The sequence below is a fragment of the Akebia trifoliata genome, chromosome 1 (assembly GCF_017979445.1).
Source record: "Akebia trifoliata isolate Shusen 1 chromosome 1, ASM1797944v1, whole genome shotgun sequence".
NCBI lineage: Eukaryota > Viridiplantae > Streptophyta > Magnoliopsida > Ranunculales > Lardizabalaceae > Akebia > Akebia trifoliata.
This window is the reverse complement of record NC_141375.1, coordinates 36,656,912-36,675,791: the sequence shown is the minus strand read 5'-3', so window position 1 is coordinate 36,675,791 and position 18,880 is coordinate 36,656,912. Positions and strand designations below refer to the sequence as shown.

Here is an 18,880-nt window from a genome sequence, read left to right as displayed (position 1 = left end):
TTTCTTTCAATTTAATTTTTGACTTTTGTAGGTTATCAAAATAATTCATTTACTAAATCTCACTTTTTAAAATAGTCCTTTAACCTCACTTTAAACATTTCTCACGATTGAAAGTTGAAAATGTAAAAAAAATTAGGATTTTTTTTAATTGTTTTATTTCTTTTTTGGATGAAAATCGATTAAGGATGGTTCTTTTCGTTTAAAATCATCTACACAAGACGTCATGTCAAACTTTTAAGTTGATATTTCCATGTATTTTAATTGGAAAAACTCGAAAAAATGAAATCAGGTGGGTTTTTCAGTGTCATGTTTGATTTTTTTGATTGAACAAATGGGTATTCAGGTCTTTTTAATTTTTTTGGTTAATCTTACAATTTAAACTGATAGCTAGAGACATATGTCATCAGTTTTAAAACAGACATACATATATATATATATATATATATATATATATATATATATATATATATATTATATATATATATATATATATATATAATGGGTCATCTTCTAGTTTAGAATTATACAACCAACACAGATACATACATTTGTCTAAAAACACTCGGTGATGCGATGCTCATGGTTGGTTGAATTCATTGAATAATCAAATATAAATAATTTTTTTTATCCAAGTAAATTAATTTCTATTGCTTTAAAAAAAAAATATTCAGAAAATGATAGACTTCTTCTATAAAGTACGCATCATTTGTTAACAGAAAATCAGAACTCCTATAAAATTATACATCAATAATTGGAATTAACTATTCTCATTAAGAGTGACACTATTACTGTCACATTATTCATCTTTCTGTATTTAATAATCCTGATCACTACTGCAATGGTGGAAACATGTGTAAATGATCCTACACTGCACCTTCAAATTAAGATGAAGAGTCTCTTCTTAGAACTCCTATGCGTGAGATGCATCAAAGATTTTATCTACCATTCCATGATCTATTAATTACTAATTAAACTCATTCTGTCACCTCAACCAGCCTCCCACAAACCCACTTCTTCGCCTTTGGAACTATTTTTTCTCCACTTAGTTCATCTGGATCCAATTGGTTGGGTGGCTGTAATGGAGGTGAAACAACAGGTCCCTCAAACTCCTCCGCACTGTTCACTAGGTTCTGTATGGTGAACTTGCTAAAATCCAAGTCTGTACTCCTACTCCCTTGTTACTCGACAAAGGGACATGGGGGGTTCTGTTTACTTTACTATCGGGTGGTGGAGTAAGACCTCCATTTCCTTTCTCATAATGGTTTAGCCGTCCACTCAACTCTAAAGAAGAGTAATTTTTATCTTTCTTCTTGAAAATTGTAGTATGTCCTGTCTCTATGGCTTCAATTGAACGATTTGCTTTAGCAATGAGTTTCCTGGTTTCCATTAGTGAAGCTCGGGCAAGAGGACTCTTCAGTGAAGCCACCTCAAGGGCCTTTGCAGCCTTCTCAGCTTCTGAGATCAGTAGTCTGCCAATAAAACCACCAGACAATTAATTATGTTACAGTAAGAAAAGAATTCAAAAATATACACTAAGGCTTCAATCATAAGTATATACACACAGTATAAAAGAAATGGTCCTAATTTCTTTATAAAATTCCTCCTAATGCACAGATGATCAATCTTGTAGATCTAATTGGAAAATCCAAATATAACTTAACCAAAACTAAGAGAGTTTGGGCATTTGGGATCTTCTAACCTTTTAGGACCATATAATCCACAAGATGGGACATATGTTGGTAATGTACCAACTGGCATTTGGAGAATAAAACAAATTTGTTTCTTCAGCCACCACTAAGAAAATGAACCACCAAATTATAATTTTTAGAAGAGCAAGGATCATCAAACATTGTGATTTTAGGCAACACCCATCCAAAATTGAAGAAAGACTAAACTGCTGAGATTAATGAGCCAGTTGGTCATGTTGTGATATGTGGTGCCAGTATATCTTTTCGTTTTTATCTAAATACACGTAAAATGCTCATCCAGGAAACCAAAAAAAAAAGGATAAAGCAATAGACTTACTTTGCCTGTTCCATGGCTTCTATTTTCTTGGCTTCCATAGCCACTCTTTGTGCCCTGATATTCTTTATCATCTCCAACTTGGAATCTGCTAAGGGATCCTTGTATGATGGTGCACTTCTCCTCTTTAGCTTAGGCCTCCTTTGGCTCTTTATCCCAATCTCAAAATCATTACTAGCCTTTCGCACTTTCTTCTTCACAGACCTCTTTACAGACTGTGTATCTCCATTTGGCTTTCTCCTTGGCAGCTTTCTTTTGCCTCCAACAGGTGTGCCATGATACTTGGCCAGGGCAGAGCAAACCCGCTCACGGTATCCCTAGCCAAAAAACATTGTAAAAAATAATTGTATGAGCATAAATTAGTACTTATGGGTAACTGTCTGATTATCATAGAGATGTATAAATCTCGAGGATCATCCTCGAGATATAGGCATACCATGATACCAGTAAGAGTGCCAAGGACCACCCTTGGGAAGTCATGATCACAAGAAATCCCGAAGTTGCTTCAAAGGAGACCAATAGGGGGATCCGTTGGTCATCCATGGGAGGTTAGAGGAATTCTTGAGGAATGGAAGACGGTGGATGGAACACTATGTCATCATTCAGGAATAATGATTGGGAAGTCATGGTAAATACAGAGCAAGGATAAAATGATAAGAATCTGGGGAGAAAAATCAAGGGATTGGATCCTGATTGAGTCCAATAAGGAAGGAGATCGTTATTGAATCCAAAAGAAAAGAATTCATGATTGAATCCTACTGGGAAACAAATCAAAGAAAAGTGAAGGAATGATGCTAAAAAGGGAAGGAAAACCTACATGTATAAATTTAAGTAAACTTGTTTATTTGAGGGTAATTGATTCCAGTTCAATTTTTGCTGCAAATCTGACTTTAGCATCAGAATTTCTTTGGCAGGTACCGCATTGGTGCTTCGACAAGGAACTTTTGCAGGTTTGATATGTGGATGCTATGAATCTCAAGATGGAAGTGCAAATTTTTTCATTGAAATAATCATGGTTTAAAGATGTTGTGTGTACACCATACAACAATCCTAGTTCAGCCAGTGTTAATCAATATCAGCAAGATTCATGTATTTGACATAGGTCTTGGGGGAAATAACATTGGATAGTTTGAGAAGGTCAAACTGCAATGGTTCTCAATTCACAATGACTCGGCCGAGCTGTACACGTTACACAATCATGCAAGCAGTATTGGAATTGTAACAGCTTGCCAAATTGGCCTTCAACACTAAGAACTTGAACCTTATTTAGTTACTGAGGACTCTAAGACAATGGGTGGCAAAGACTAGTAATGTGGTTTAATGACTGCATTTTGGCTGATGTGACACACATCCAGGGTCTTAGACCCACCATTTGATGTGTCAAATCATCTTCTTCGATGATCTTCACTATTGCATTTTTTTAGGATAACCAAAAACAATAGGCTAGCAGTCCCAAAAATTCAAAAGAAAGATCTTAGATCATAGAGGAGATATCCTATGCAAGACCTGTCAAATGATTTCTCCCAACAGCAGCATGTTGGATACCTCTATGGCTACAGAACTGAACACCTGTCTCTACCATATAATTATCATAGACTCCCCTATTAGTGTAAAAAGGAATTGTGGAACATGTCCTCTTAAAGATATCATTATATGCCCTTACAGGATCAGCCCATTTGGCAGAAATGGCTGCTGAGATCCTCCTCCGTTGCTCAAGGGACTTGGGTGCTCTTTTGCTACCCTTGGGCCTCGGCATCAATTTCCTCTGCTCAATGCTCTTCATCCATTCCTGTTCCAGCTGTTTGTCCAAGATCTTGTATGAATCCCACTGCAGCTCCTCATCACCAGCAAACCCTCTCCTAGAAGCTTCTGCAATCAAATTCTGCCACTGGAAACAGCAGGTTTCCTGCGTCATCAGCTTTTTGCGGCGCCGTTGCCACCCCAGTCGCACTCCAACCCCGATTTTCGTTCTTGTCTCCTCACTGGACAATCATGTAATAGAAGAGGGACAGGAGATATTGTTAGATATGTTCTGAAGTAGTTTAAGTCAATGAAAGGTCAATATTGCACCGGACTCAACAAAGCCCAAGTACAAATCAACTTGAGACATGGCCAATAGGCCAAGTAGTTAATAAAGTTGAGTTTCTATTTTGTAATTTATGACCAACTCAATGTTGCCAGTGAACAATCCTATGAAAGGAATATGGTAAAGGTAAGATACAAAATTCTAAATGAGGAAATTAAAATGACACAGGACCCACCTCTGAGCATGTCCCTGGTTAACTAACTTCATCTTGACCTGCCATTCCAACTCCTCACATGAGATAATGCAAAATTCCAACCCATTCCAAATAAGGCAATATATCTTGACAGATAAAAACAAAAATTTCACCCCCGCCCCAACATCTGAAGAAGAATTCATTGGTCCTCTTGCCCGTTTAGACCATCTAATCAATGGACCACCTCATGTACTCTCTGTTCAAAACATTGCTCAAAAAATCTTCGAGGTGTCTAGAGTTTACAAAACTATTTTAGTTTGATTGGTACAGCATATGGGCTGCAAAAGGCAGTTCATTGATTGAACACTCTAAATTAGTAAGATGGCCAGCGACTGGAAAACAGTTTGGGGCTGGGGCTATATGCCACACAGTGCAATGCATCATAATAGAGTCTCTTTTCAAAATACTGACAGCGTTTTAGGGTTATGGGCCTCTATCTTAAGCCATGCAAAATTATGACAGAAATTAACATCAGTACACACAAGCAGGATCATTTATTTTTTAAATGTATCTAAGATTATAAATTAAAACTTGCAAACAAACATGTTATGTCCTCACATCCATGTCAATGAGAGTCCGGGAGGAATGTCCCAGATACATATCCTACATGGAAAATATTTTTAGAGAGGCTCTATTGAGAACAAGCACCATGAAAGTTTATTCTTTTTCAGATGTCATCCCTCCAAGTAGGATAAATACAAAAGTATCTTCAGTATTCAATCGATATGCTGCCTTTTGCAGTCTCATAACCCAAAAATCAACCAAACTGGCCGAGGACCAGAGAATTGCATTTATTAAATAGTAAGGACTTAGGACCATGCGCATTGGCTGAGTCTTGACCTAACTGAATGGTCTGGATGGTGTGCCATTTAGAGGGTAAACAGGTCAGAAAGGATAAAACTTGATGACCGGTTCCATTAATCAAATAAGGATTCATTTAAAAATATGAGAAATGGGAGTGTGACCCAGTTATTAAAATTTAAGTCATTGACACCAGTTTGTAGGCGGTTTCCAAGTGAAAATGTGAAATCATTCTTACATGACATCATCACCTTAGGATCCTGCATGGCAAGCTTGGTTCTCTCTCTTATCCGTCGAAGGGTCTCTGCACATAATAGTAAATATACGGTATTAATGTAAAAACAAACTGTCTACCACAAAAGCATCTTAATTTGCTGACCTGCACTGTGTTTCCTGCCTTTGTTCCATGGGACATTCCCCTTATTTGCTTTGGAAATCCTCATTCGCCTTAACTTCTCTCTTTCACCCATTTCAGCTGAGGCTTCTCTTGAAGACTTATTAGATAGTTGGGGGAGATTTGAATCAGAACATAACAGAAAACTGTTATTATCCTTCTGGCCATCTACATTATGTACCAAGTTGTGCTTATGCTCAAGGGTAGAAACTGCTCTTATCAGGAGAGTACACTGCATATTGAGATCGAAGTTCACCTTTCTTGGGATTTGAATGGACACTTTCCATGCAGATGCAGTACTAATACTAATAGAGGCCAACCTTTTCTCCATTCTAAAAGTAAATTTACTTAATGGTATGTAACCATTAAGTAAGAGCAAATGATTTCGGATGGCAGGTTGTGAAGTAGTGATATCTGCCACTGTCACAAAATAATATATAATATTATCCAAGTTTCCCTTTGTTAAAGAGGCAGGATTCAATAAGGAATAAAGCAAAGAATTTTTTTTTTTTTTTTGCAGGGATGGGGTATATGTGTATGATTTGTTTTAGAAACTGAATGTGCATGAACAGCATAAAGCCTTAATGAAGAACAAAATTAACTAATTAATCCACCACACCAGAACAAGTATTAAATATGAGCAGTAGCCTCAGTCATCATCACAAATCCAAAACATCTAACAGAATCAATATTATAAAAACAAGAAGCAGTATCAGTATGTGTCATAAGAAATTTTATATATATATATATATATATATATATATATATATATATATATATATATATATATATAGAGAGAGAGAGAGAGAGAGAGAGAGAGAGAGAGTAGTAGTAACTACTAGAATTATAACAAAGAAAAAAAAATTCAAATGTTTGAACACAAGTACCTAAAAGGGCATGAGAGAGAGAGAGAGCTCATTCAATCATCTAGATGTTTCAGACAAATACAAATTGAGAGTGAATGATATCTTGTTCATGCTGATGCTGGAGTATTGAAGGGAACAAGTTCATTCCTTCTTTTAGAGAAAATGGACCCTCCAAAGAAATAAGGAGAGAGAGAGAAGTTAAAAAGTATGAAAGGAATTAAAGAAAAGCTGGCGCAAACTGAGAGCCACACACGCCTTCAGTCGTCTATCTCTCTATCTCTAGTCTGTATTGGCTATTTGGCTTGGACTTGGGGGATTTCACTCTCACTCATGGGCCATGCATTTTCCTCTCTCTCTCTATTTGTTATAACAGTTGAGCGAGAATGTATTACTGCGTAATAATAAGAAAAATATTAAGGAATTGAGAATATAACTCGTATTATCTAACTGATTTATATAATCTACCCATACCTATACCTTTGCCTTTTTTAAGTCTTATGAGAGAGACTAATCAAAATGACTCAAATATCCTCAACAACATCCCCACTCACCCCAAAAATAATACCCACACCCCAGAAGTTTCCTTCTTCCATATTTAGTAAATGTTATGTTTTAGTGCCGTCCCAAATCTTTGAATAAGACTTTGTTGTTACTGTTAAATGTTAATGTTTCTTATGGATTGATTGATTTTTTTTGTTTTTTTTTTTGTTCGGTAAGCCTATTTTTAATGAGATTAGTAACTCCAAGAATTGAAATTAGGTCTATGGTTTCACCACCCGAAAGACTTTTACCATTACCTGAATTGAATAGTTGATTATATGCAACATATTGGCATATTTGCAATATAGGTATCAATCCTATCCTGCCCCCAGGGGTGCTCGGAGACTTATTGGTGTATACTCTACCATTACCGAGATGATTTTTTTTTCTTTCCATCACCAAGATGATCATAGAAAGTCCATTTTATTTGTACGTTTAGGATTGGGATCCATAGACACATGAAAATGAACTCATATGTTCACACAAGATCCCAACCATGCATATTTGGAATCTAAAGGTTGAGATTTATCATAGAGATATTCAAAATATTCTTGAGATATGTATTTTTCTCTAACCGTGGTTGGAATAATGTGTGAACGTATGAGTTCCTATTTCCATGAATCTACAGAACCTAACCCAATTAATTATAGTCCATTTTATTTTTACTGTTTTATTTCAAAAGGTCTCCCCCCTACCATACAGGATTGCCATGAGTGTCATGGATCCGACTTGCCCTTTTCATCTACATTAGGGAGTTTTTCAATTACTTGTTCTCTTGACACAATATCCTCTTTTCATCTTCCTTCCAATACAGTAAAGGAGCTCGAATTTTCTCTTCACTTGCATGCATTCTCACTTTTAAGAAATGATCAAAATTACAATTGAGATTAAATCAAGGCCCTGTCCAATATTCAAAGAATTTTTTTAAGTGAGATCAGTAACTCGGTGCTGACAGGGAATCAAACCCATCAGATCTATGGTATAATGATCACCCAAAGACTTCCAACTAACTAAGCTGGCTAGCACCTGCATTACAAACAATTTTTTTGAAATAGAAAACACATCTTGGGTGGAAATTTTCATGAAAACTCAGTAAGATGGTTGTATGCTATCCCTCAGATCAATGCTTCATTTCAATGCTAAACCTCTTTCAAATAACTTTAATACCATAACCTTGTAAAATATCGAGTGCAGCAAACATAAAACAAAAGTTTGATTTCATTCAATGACCCTTTTAAATAGGAAGAAATTCAATCACCAAAAATATATATTTAAAAATTGACAGGCTACACTGCAGCAATCACAATCCAAGAAAACAAACCACCAGATCAGCTGTTTCTCCATCAGCTCCTATACAAGTTCTGTTAGTGAGAAAATAAAAACCTAAAACAGACTTCCAAACATGTCTTTTTTCTTTAATACTGGAAGATCAGAGTTGGAGAAGAGGCAGGGCCATCACAATACCAAAGATGGACACCAGCAAAGCTAGCATCCAGAATGAGAATTTCTTTGACCGCCTCTTGTTGATTCTCATTTCATTTAGTTACTCCACTCTGTTATGCCCTTCTTGTATCATGCCATGGCCACTGGGAAATGCCTGCATGGGTGCAGAATCTTCCTTTGGTGGCAACGACTGATCACCGATAGACTGTTCTGAAAGTTGCTGCTGATTGTATTTCTCTACGTACTCAGGGAACATTTTTCTGAATATTGGGCTGTGAGCAACAAATAGAATGAGGTTATCTAGAGGTCCCTTAATGTAGACCTCAGGACAGTACATGTGTACAGGTGCCAAATACAATCTCTAACATTTGTAGCATGATAAAAAAGAATGGGTCTTGTTAATGTATGCCCTAAGGGCACATGTTAAAGTGCAATAAATACACTTTGGAAATTGGACTTTGTACTGAGAATGCCCTTAAAAAATCATTTTTTTTACCAAAATAACCTCTTCCCAAGGTGTATTTATTGCACTTTCACATGTGCCATTAGGGCCCATGTTAACAGAACCCAAAAAGATTTGGTCTATACTTGCACCATATTCTGGCTCCCACTAGTGGGCACATACGAGTAACATTTTGGACAATCCAACCATAACTTGAAGACATCCTCATAAAATTTCAATCATTCCCAACAGATTCCTACTCCAGGCCCCATTACAGTAGATCCCCCCACCCCCACTTTCTCCCTCTCTCTACACACAATGCACAAATTCTTTGCAGATATGAAGATGGTAGGTAGTCCTCAGGCTCTAGCCAGCCGAGACTTGAGCAGTAGTGATGGTGGTGAGCACCACAGAGATTGCTAATGCCCTCATCCCAAACTTGAATACACGGTCCACTTATGCACCAATCATACAACCACCTCTTGGACCACCTCTTGGATGGGATATATCCTATAAACAAATTGATTACGAAATCGAACTCATCCAATGTAAGAAAGAGTTCTCTTTTCTTTTACTTCTTTTTTTTTTTTTAATGTAAGTATAAGAATTAAGAACCAATTTAAGGACTTATGTCCAAACCTCTATCAAATATTTTCAGCCTTCGAAGCTCTCGCTCAATCCAAGAGGGTTCCCAACAAACAGACTGACACATAGGTGGGTATGTAACGGCCTGAAGGAAGCATCAACCGATATCTTAACAGCACCAACCCATATAGTTTCCCAAAGAGATACAGAAGGAAAGACATTTGAAGGTATGTCTCAGACCCTAAACAGCAGAAACAAAAATCATGAATGCTGGGTTGCTGAATCAACTAGCATACCTCTTACAATTGAAAGCAAGAGAAGATTTTGCCAACCGATGCTTCTCAGCAACAGTAGTTGAAACACTACCAGTGGTGGGACTGTTGTCCATCTGCATGAGAAAAGAGCATTGTCCAAATAAGAAACTCTCCTGGAACTAAGAAGAACTTTTAGTATGTTTAATATAACAAAATGCAATTTTTTATACTTTCAAGAAATGTGCGAAGAAAAGCAAATAACTGGTTTCTGAAGATTAACTTGGCCAAGTAAAAAAATCAAAGGGTGAGGATATGAGAAAGTGGCCTTGGTTACTCTGAGAAGATCAAATTTGATCATCAAATAAATGATTATTTCATGTACTTGAACAACTATGTGGAAGGCAGAACCATAAGTCTATATTTTGAGGCCAGCTCAATCCAAAAAGATAGAAAATGATAATTTGATCTGATTGAAGAAATATATACATACATACATTCATACATATATATATATATATATATATATGGGTCCCATTCGGCAGCCAACATTAGAGAGCCAAAATTTGTCCTCTATGGGTTAGAAGTTTCAGAATGGACTGATTTTTTGTTAGGATGACCACTTACAATAGAGATCCTCCTCACAGAAAATCAACCCATTCTGAAACTTCTAACCCATATATGAAATTTTTTGGCTCCTAACATTGGCTCCCTAATATATACATATATATATATTGCATTTGTGCACATATTTTGATATCAGAAGTAAAAAAAAAAAAAAGTAAAAAGATCTCAAGATTATGATCATGCACTGGGGATTGTTTAACACAAACCTGAAACTTCGGTACTCTCTTTTTCAGTTTTTTTCTCTTTTTCATTATTAATAAGTTTATAAAAGAAAATGCATACCACATAAGAGAATGAAATTTAAAATTACTTTGAATTATACTTCCTAAAACTAATGCCTAAGGTCATCATTAGTTGAGGATCAACTGTGTTTTCGAGGGAAAGCCAAACTCTATAAAAGAGGTAAACATTAGTTTTGGACTTCTTGTACTTCTAGTGCTTACTGTTCAAGGAGTTCAAGGGTATTTTCTTTGAAAGAGTTACCAATAAAAAAAAATATCAATGCACAAGGTAAAGATGAGTTGTGAGAAACCATAATACACAATCTTCTGTGCTTCCTAAAACAATAAATTAATGGAGCAGCGATGTACTCACCATAAATGACAAGAGCCCTGTAAGTATGCTGCATCCATAATGTGTAAACAAGTTAGTCTGTACAGGCAATTAATTAAAAATGAAAACTTAACCGACCATTACAATTGTATTTTCTTATAAATAACTATTTATTAACAGGAAAAATCAAGAAATTCTCACAGGGATAAAATGCATAAGGAAAAATGAGAGAACAATGAAGAAAAAAGAAAGCCACAACGCCACAAGGGTCACCACTCAAATCTTGGTTGACTTACCTTGATACAGACCACATTGGATTCCAACTTTCCGGATGAACTGGAAGAACCACAATGCAATTTACATCAATTACCATGTCAACTGGAAACCATGCAATACCAAGACAATTCAACAAAAAACTTACAATCACTCATAGATAAGCAAATTTTCTTTTGCATGATAAAGCGTCCATTGGGAGTTACCATGCTAACTCATGGAATGAAGCATTTCAATGCAACAGAGGGGAAAAAACACCCAAGTCAATATCTAGTAAAGTATAGTAACTGAAAGGATTTTAAAAAAAAAAAGCAATGCACAAGAACTGAGTTCACGGAACCGTGGTACCCGATGCCTGGGGGCTTAAATGGATATTCCGGAGGAAACTTGATCTTCCCATAGTAATATCCACCTTATGATCACAAACAAATATATTTTCATATCAAGATAGGCTAAAGAGATCTTAAATACAGTCCACATGTAGGAATACATATGTTCAATGCCCCATACTACAACCCTTGGGCAAACAGAACTTACCTGCAAAGGGCGTGCCTTCACTTCCCTCCACCACATAATCTGAATCGAAAATTTATATATAAACTCAGTTCAAAAATATCAAACTATGTTACTGACAGAAGAATAAGAGCAAAAAAATGGCAAATGAGAACGGTAGAATAATTTGGAAGATACATCCCCCCAGCTACATATTATTATTGCATTCCACTCAGCCAAGTCATATAGGTTCAAAGAGAAATCTATATGGTGTTGAGGGGCACTTATAGGAGTTGAAAGTACTGAACTTCATATGGGTGTAACAGCAACTTGGACAAGTATCAACCTTAGTTGCATAAAACACCTATAGGTTTTGATAGGAAAACTTTGAATTCGCGGTTTTGAGTAGAAGAACAATGAACTTGTGAAGACAGATTCTAGGCATGGCACCAATTTTTAGTTTGAAATTGTATTCTATATATGGAGAAATGATGCAATTGAAACTTTGATATATGGCACATGTGATTTCTTTTCACTACTAGACTATTTACCTTACTGATTAATCATGTCTAAAAAAAATTTCAATCTTTTTTTATGGGTAACGGTTTTTTTTAATACATAAAGAAGTTCAATTAAGAAATACTTCCTTGAGTACTTGAACAACTTTGTACTTATTATTAGCAAGGTGAAGTTGGTTTAAATGAAGACATTGTTCTGCGGAACTCAAGGAAGTCTGTCACCATGGAAAACTGAAGCAGTCAACCAAAAATAACAAATGCAAAGTTGTTATTTCCTACTCATTAATCTTTAATAGTTTACAGGATTCAGTTATATGTATGGTTGCCAAGCTTCGATGCTACCAACAGGCCCAAATAGAATTTTTTTTATCAATTGCTTAAGGTTTCATATATTGAAGAGATAAAAATTGAACCCTCTAATAGTTCCATAAGTTCTTGATCTGGGTTTTCTTTTAATTTTGTTTTTGTAAAAAGCTTTTTTTTTTGAAAAGCAATACTAATAAAAAATAAAATGTTCATCAGGTTACACATGATATTTCCTTTCTAGATTTTTGCTAGACATCCAACATAAGAAGAGATACAATAGTCCTTGATCTTACTAATACTTTGAAATCCTAAAACAACCAATTTGGAATATGCTTCTATGAAGATGGTCATGGACATATCCATATAATAGAAAGAGATTTTTTTTTTTCCTAAGGAAGGTGATAATAATACGAAATTTTTTCATAAGGTGGCCAATTATCATAGAAAAAATAACCAAATTGCCAATTTGATGATTAATGGGATTATGGTTGAGGGGGAAGAAGAAATTAGAGAAGGGGTAGTGGGCTATTACAAAGAGCTATATAGGGAAAGAGAGGAGAAGAGACCTCGTCCCAACAATCTCGAGTTCAATAGGTTAACACAAGAAGAAAGAGTGTGGTTGGAAAGGAAGATTGAGGAGGAAGAAGTGAGATTAGTCATGGCTGCTATGGGAGGGAATAAAGCGCCGGGGCCAGATGGTTTTACTATGGAATTCTTCAAACATTGTTGGGAGATTATAGCCAAAGACTTCATGAAGGTGGTTTGGGAGTTTCGGAGTTTCAGGACAAAGACTGCTTGGACTATGGCTTTAATAGTACATTTGTGGCTTTGATTCCCAAAAGAGTAGGGGCGGTTGACTTGAGTGAATTTAGGCCTATAAGTTTAGTGGGATCGGTGTACAAGATTATTTCCAAGGTTTTGGCTAATAGGTTGAAAGAAGTTGTGAAGAAATTAATTGGCTATGAGCAGGGTGCATTCCTTAAGGGAAGACAGATTTTGGATGGAGTGTTAATGGCAAATGAGTGTCTTGATTCTAGGATGAAGGATAAGAAAGAGGGACTTGTAGGAAAAATTGACATGCAGAAGGCTTATGATCATGTGAGTTGGGATTTTTTGGAGTATATGTTGGGGAGGATGGGATTCGGGTCTAAGTGGATTGGGTGGATTATGAAGTGTGTAACTTCGGTTTCATTTTCGATTCTTGTCAATGGTAGTCCGGCGGGGTATTTTAGGAGTTCCAGGGGTTTGAGACAGGGGGATCCATTATCCCCATTTTTATTCCTTATTGTGACTGAGGCCTTGGGGAAACTGTTCAGGAGAGGGGTTGAAATAGGGAGGTTATCGGGTTTTAGGGTAAACATTGAGGGTCCTTTGATATCGCATTTGCAATTCGCTGATGACACCTTAGTGTTCCTAGATCCTTCTAGAGAACAAGTGAGAGCTCTTAGGGTCTTATTATGTTGCTTTGAAGCAATTTCTGGATTACATGTCAATCTTCAAAAAAGCAAGGTGTTTGCGGTGGGAGAGGTGCCGAACCTTCAAGTTTTAGCGGCTATCCTAGGGTGTAGTAGTGGTCAGCTTCCTACATCCTATTTAGGCTTACCGTTAGGAGCTCCGTATCGGAGTAAGAACATTTGGGAGGGAGTGATTCAGAAAATGGAAAAGAAATTGGGTTCGTGGAAGGCTAAATATCTCTCCAAAGGGGGTAAGGTTACTCTGATCAAAAGCACGTTAACGAGTATCCCAATTTATTTCTTATCTCTGTTTACAATGCCCAAGGCGGTGGAAGTGAAGATTGAGAAACTTATGAAGAATTTTTTGTGGAATGATATGAATGGTGGTAAAAAATATCACTTGGTGAAATGGAAGGTGGTTTGCACTCCAAAAAAGAATGGAGGTTTAGGGATTAAAGGGCTAAGGGTAACGAATAAAGCTCTCCTAGGCAAATGGCTTTGGAGATTTGGAGTAGAAAGAGACAACTTGTGGAGGAGAGTGGTTCAGGCTAAATATGGAGAAAGGAGTTACGGTTGGTATAGTGACGAGGCCAGAGGAACCTATGGGTGTAGTGTTTGGAGAGGTATTATGAAGGGTGTTCATGAGTTTGATAGGGAGATTAGATTTAAGGTTGGGTCGGGGGACAGTGTTAGATTTTGGGAGGACTGGTGGTGTGGAACTTCACCTTTGGCTACTCAATTTCCATCCTTGTACTCTTGCTCGTTGAAAAAAAATAATCCTATTCGGCAGTGTTTGATTCGGGACGGGAACACAGATACTTGGGACCTGGGATTTAGGAGAAATTTCAATGATTGGGAATTGACGGAGGTTACATCTCTTCTAGGTCTCCTAAATTTGACTCGACTTAGAGAGAATGAGCAAGACAAGAGAGAATGGTTCAAGGCTAAGGATAAGAGGTTTTCTGTCAAGTCTTTCTATAAATGTTTGCTTCCGTCTTGCGAGATTTCCTTCTCTCCATCTTTAATTTGGTCCGCTCTCATTCCTTCTAAGGTGTCTTTCTTTGTTTGGCTTGCCTCTTTGGGTAGAATCCTCACTTTGGATAATTTGATCAAACGGGGGTGGGTCACCCCAAATTATTGCTTACTTTGTTCGAGAGATGGGGAGTCAGTTAATCATATGCTAATTCATTGTCCCTTCTCCAGTGTTATTTGGATGTTCTTTTTATCCCGATTCAAGGTGGACTGGGTCTTTCCTTTCTCTTTTCTTGATCTTTTGAAGGGGTGGAGTCTCAATACTTTCTCTTCTAGAAAGAGACATCTTTGGGCTATCCTTCCTTCAGCCATTGCTTGGGGCCTTTGGAAAGAGCGCAACAACAGGGTCTTTCATAGCAAGGAGAGCTCGTCCCACACAGTGATTTTAGAGATTCTTGGACTTCTGTTCTTGTGGTCCAAGTTGAACAAAGCCTTTGAGGAAGTGCGCTATCAAGATTTCTTATTTAATTGGGAGAACATTTGTGATTAGCTTTCAGTAGTGTTGTTTTCCTTTTATTTTGTTCTTTTTCTTTTGTTCTTTTGTTATTTTGCTTGTTGTTCTGTTTGGGGGCTATCTCAGCCTCCTTCTTTTCTCTTCTTCATTTATAAAAATTTTATACTTAACAAAAAAAAATAGAAAGAAATTTTTTTCCTCAAAAACCAAACATCTCAGTTTTACTTTTAAGTACTCTTTTATCAACGTCTTGATACCTAATCCTTTTTTGCACATCTATAAAAATTCCATGAGATTGAAGGGGGGATCTTTACAAACAATGAACATGCAGGAACAAAATATTTATAATGATTAATAAAAGAGAAAAATTAACATTATGTTGGACAAAAAAGTGGTGAAGAGGAGTTTACTCATGCCACTCGAGGATATCATTAGGTGAAGGACGGGCTACAACATGGGCAACTGGATCCTACAAGCACATAGAAATGTTGTCATAGATGAAATTTATATGAATACACTGGAAATAGATTCAAGCTTAATCCAAATTCAACAAAATACATTGGTTGCTCATTGACAACGCAACATGAGAAATTCAAGGGTATTAAGCAGAAGACCAGAAGGAGAGGTTCAGAAAAGTCCCGATTTATCAAGGAAACTGTGAAAAAATGGCCATATCAACATGAAGAGACATAATATTTGGCATTATTGTTGTGAAACCCAAAACATGAAATATGGCCACCCAATGGCTAGCATGTAATACAGTAGACATGGAGTTTCTGATTTATGGTCACCTACACAGCTTGTACACAAGCACATACATCAATACCGTAACATTTTAAGAAGAATTTGATATAACAACCTGTCAACCTAATACACCAATGCGTCCAACATGACAAAACTGAAAGATAATAACTACACAAACATTAAATTGTATATGATGTTGGAACAATAAAGATTTAAATAGAACAGAACAGTCTATGCAATAATCTGCCCATAAAATGGGAAAAAATGTAGTAAGGCTGCTGAACAGACATGACTACATGCATGTCCAGAAGAAATAATAGTTCATAAGTGAAATAAACTCATTATGCATATGCAACATGAGAAGATAAAACAAAATAAAAAGCTTCCAATTATAATTTGACCAAAACTACAGTCAGAAATTTGGCTATCCCCTGAGACTTTTATTAAGTGGAACATAACTAAGTTATTATCTCCTTGATTTATGAATTATGATAAAATAGAATGACACCTTTATCATTTATCCACCCATTATATGCATATGAACAGTCTATGCTAAAGTAATGAGGACCCCAAGTCTTACAGAACATGATAATATTGATGGTTAGTTACAAAAATTGTTCCATCTTTACAACTAATTCCATAGCCTCACCATTGCCTTATTTATTTACTTTTTTCAAGAGGTACCATTTCCTTATTTCTTTCTCCATATCTTTTTTTTAAAGCCAGAGAAATGACAGTCACTACCTGAATTGATAAACAGTCATCGTCGTCGTCGAGATCTTATCCCCATTATTGGGTCGGCATTGGGAATATGAATTCTATTAGACTATTTACATGTATAATTGACCATATAGTGGGCTGGGCTCAAAGCATATTCCTTCATATATTTTCTTGCTACCTCTATTCATGTCACTTTCGGTCTTCCTCTGGCCCTTTTGGAGCCTTTGACTAGCACCAAAGCACTTGTTCTCATTTACGGTGTTATTGGTATTCTTTGTACTAGCGGCTCAAATTATTTGCCCTTATTTTTTTATCTCTTGCTTGGGCTGTTGATAAATTTCCTCAAATACAATCAGTTAAGAAGTTGACTTTTACAGTCTTACCATTCTCATTCATACTATGCTCATTCCATGAGTTGGTAAATGATATTGTATCTAAATCTTAAAGAGTGCACAATTTTACTCATGATATGCAATCCCATACACAGACATAAACAAACCAAAGTTTTTGCACAAAAGCAAGTAGAACCATATATGAATGATTAGGATAGGGAAGTTAACAGATAAATTTCACTAAATACTAATAATACTAAGAGCTATAAAAAAAAAAAAGACAGTTATAGATACCTTGCAGAGTGCTCTATATTCGCTTGACACAAGACTTCTCCGCCATCTAACAACAATGATAGAAACAATAGATTCGATTAGTTATGAAATCCTAGTTTACTTTTTCTTCCGTAATTCACCACCATTCGAATCAGCTAAATGTGAATGAGTTATATATATAGATCGAAGTAAACATAACTCAGAGACGAAAAATCAACAGGAAAACGGATTTAACAAACTAAATAAAACCTCCAAAAATTTATGATTTTTCATTAATATTCAAACCAAAATGAAGAAAAATCGAATCCAAGTTAAACATCAAGAACAAGTTGAAAATAAAAGTGGGAAATTAGAATGATTACCAGAGAATGAGATCACTCTTTCTTCGTGACTACGAAGAGCGGATTCGAAAGATTGATGGGTATAAATCAAGAAGACCAACGAGCAATTAAATTCAAATTTAGATTTCTGCTTTTCTCCGTGGAATCTAAGCCTAGTCTACTTTTGATGGCGTTCAGTTAACGAAAGGTGCAGAACAGAACAAGCCAACAAGGAACAGGAAAGTCCCAACGGGTGGGCCGCGCGCGTTTCTTTCTTTTATTTTATGCTCGGTGCACTCAGTCACCTTCCTCTATAAATCTCACCCACTGACCCAAACAATGGGCTTTTAAGTGGGTGCAATGAGCACAAATATGGTACCTGTAAAATAGCCTGACCCTTTTTTATCTATTTTTGGGCTTTAGTAACGACTCCCCAGGGTTATCAATGGATCGGATCAGACCCAAAATCGAATCATTCATCGGACTTGGTTCAAAGATTTGGATTCAGATAGGGATCCAATTTGACAACCTTTTCGGATGGGTTACGGATCAACATGCTTCAATGGGATAGGTTCTGACCCAACAAAATGCGAAAAAGATATGTAAATTATGAGGTTTTTTTTTTTTTTTTTCTATGAAAGATTTAAATATATGAAGTTTATTTATGCTTTGTATATAAAATGGGATTTGATGTGATCCATTCCAGGCCTGAGCTGAATCTTATTGGGGTAAGATGTGTAAATTATGAGGTTTTTTTTTTTATTTTTTTTATGAAAGATTTAAATATATGAAGTTTATTTATGCTTTGTATATAAACTGGGATTTGATGTGATCCATTCCAGGCCTGAGCTGAATCTTATTGGGGTTGGTTCCGATTCTATTCCAATCCTTATTGGTTTGGTTTCAGATGAACTCTGATCCATCTATTCCAATCCTTATTGGTTTGGTTTCAGATGAACTCTGATCCATCGGTAGCCCTATCAGCTTAACGAAAATTTGTAATTTTTAGGCTCTACAAATTACGGTATGATTTTAAGGAATTAATTCTAATGGAAATATGAATTTTTCAGAAAATTAATTCATTGGAAAATGATTTTTATCATTTAAACATATGAAGTTAAAAAGAGATTTGATATTTCAGTTTTGGAGGGTGGAGTTAA

The 18,880-nt window shown here is 36.2% G+C and overlaps 1 protein-coding gene and 1 pseudogene across 3 annotated transcripts; both read right to left on the bottom strand.

The window, feature by feature from the left end:
• Positions 1-666: 666 nt before the first annotated feature.
• LOC147412261 (uncharacterized) lies at positions 667-6,556 on the bottom strand. Of its 2 annotated transcripts, none has more exons than XM_086458330.1 (7): positions 6,384-6,556; positions 5,482-5,916; positions 5,354-5,406; positions 4,284-4,321; positions 3,686-4,004; positions 2,026-2,339; positions 667-1,469 (listed from the first exon to the last, which is right to left on the bottom strand). In XM_086458330.1, exons 2-7 carry the CDS (start codon positions 5,825-5,827, stop codon positions 1,124-1,126), a joined length of 1,416 nt encoding a protein of 471 aa, XP_086314456.1. In that variant the 5' UTR covers positions 5,828-5,916; positions 6,384-6,556; the 3' UTR covers positions 667-1,123. The 2 variants fall into 2 exon arrangements, with proteins under 2 accessions (XP_086314456.1, XP_086314462.1); XM_086458336.1 differs by having other exon boundaries at positions 5,482-5,728.
• A 1,546-nt stretch (positions 6,557-8,102) lies between these two features.
• On the bottom strand, positions 8,103-17,467 carry LOC147412260 (putative ubiquitin-conjugating enzyme E2 33; annotated as a pseudogene). Its single transcript, XR_015182763.1, has 9 exons — positions 17,422-17,467; positions 15,746-15,800; positions 11,613-11,651; positions 11,424-11,487; positions 11,224-11,285; positions 11,099-11,138; positions 10,845-10,872; positions 9,669-9,760; positions 8,103-8,617 (listed from the first exon to the last, which is right to left on the bottom strand). The product of XR_015182763.1 is annotated as a putative ubiquitin-conjugating enzyme E2 33 (transcript).
• Positions 17,468-18,880: the final 1,413 nt, after the last annotated feature.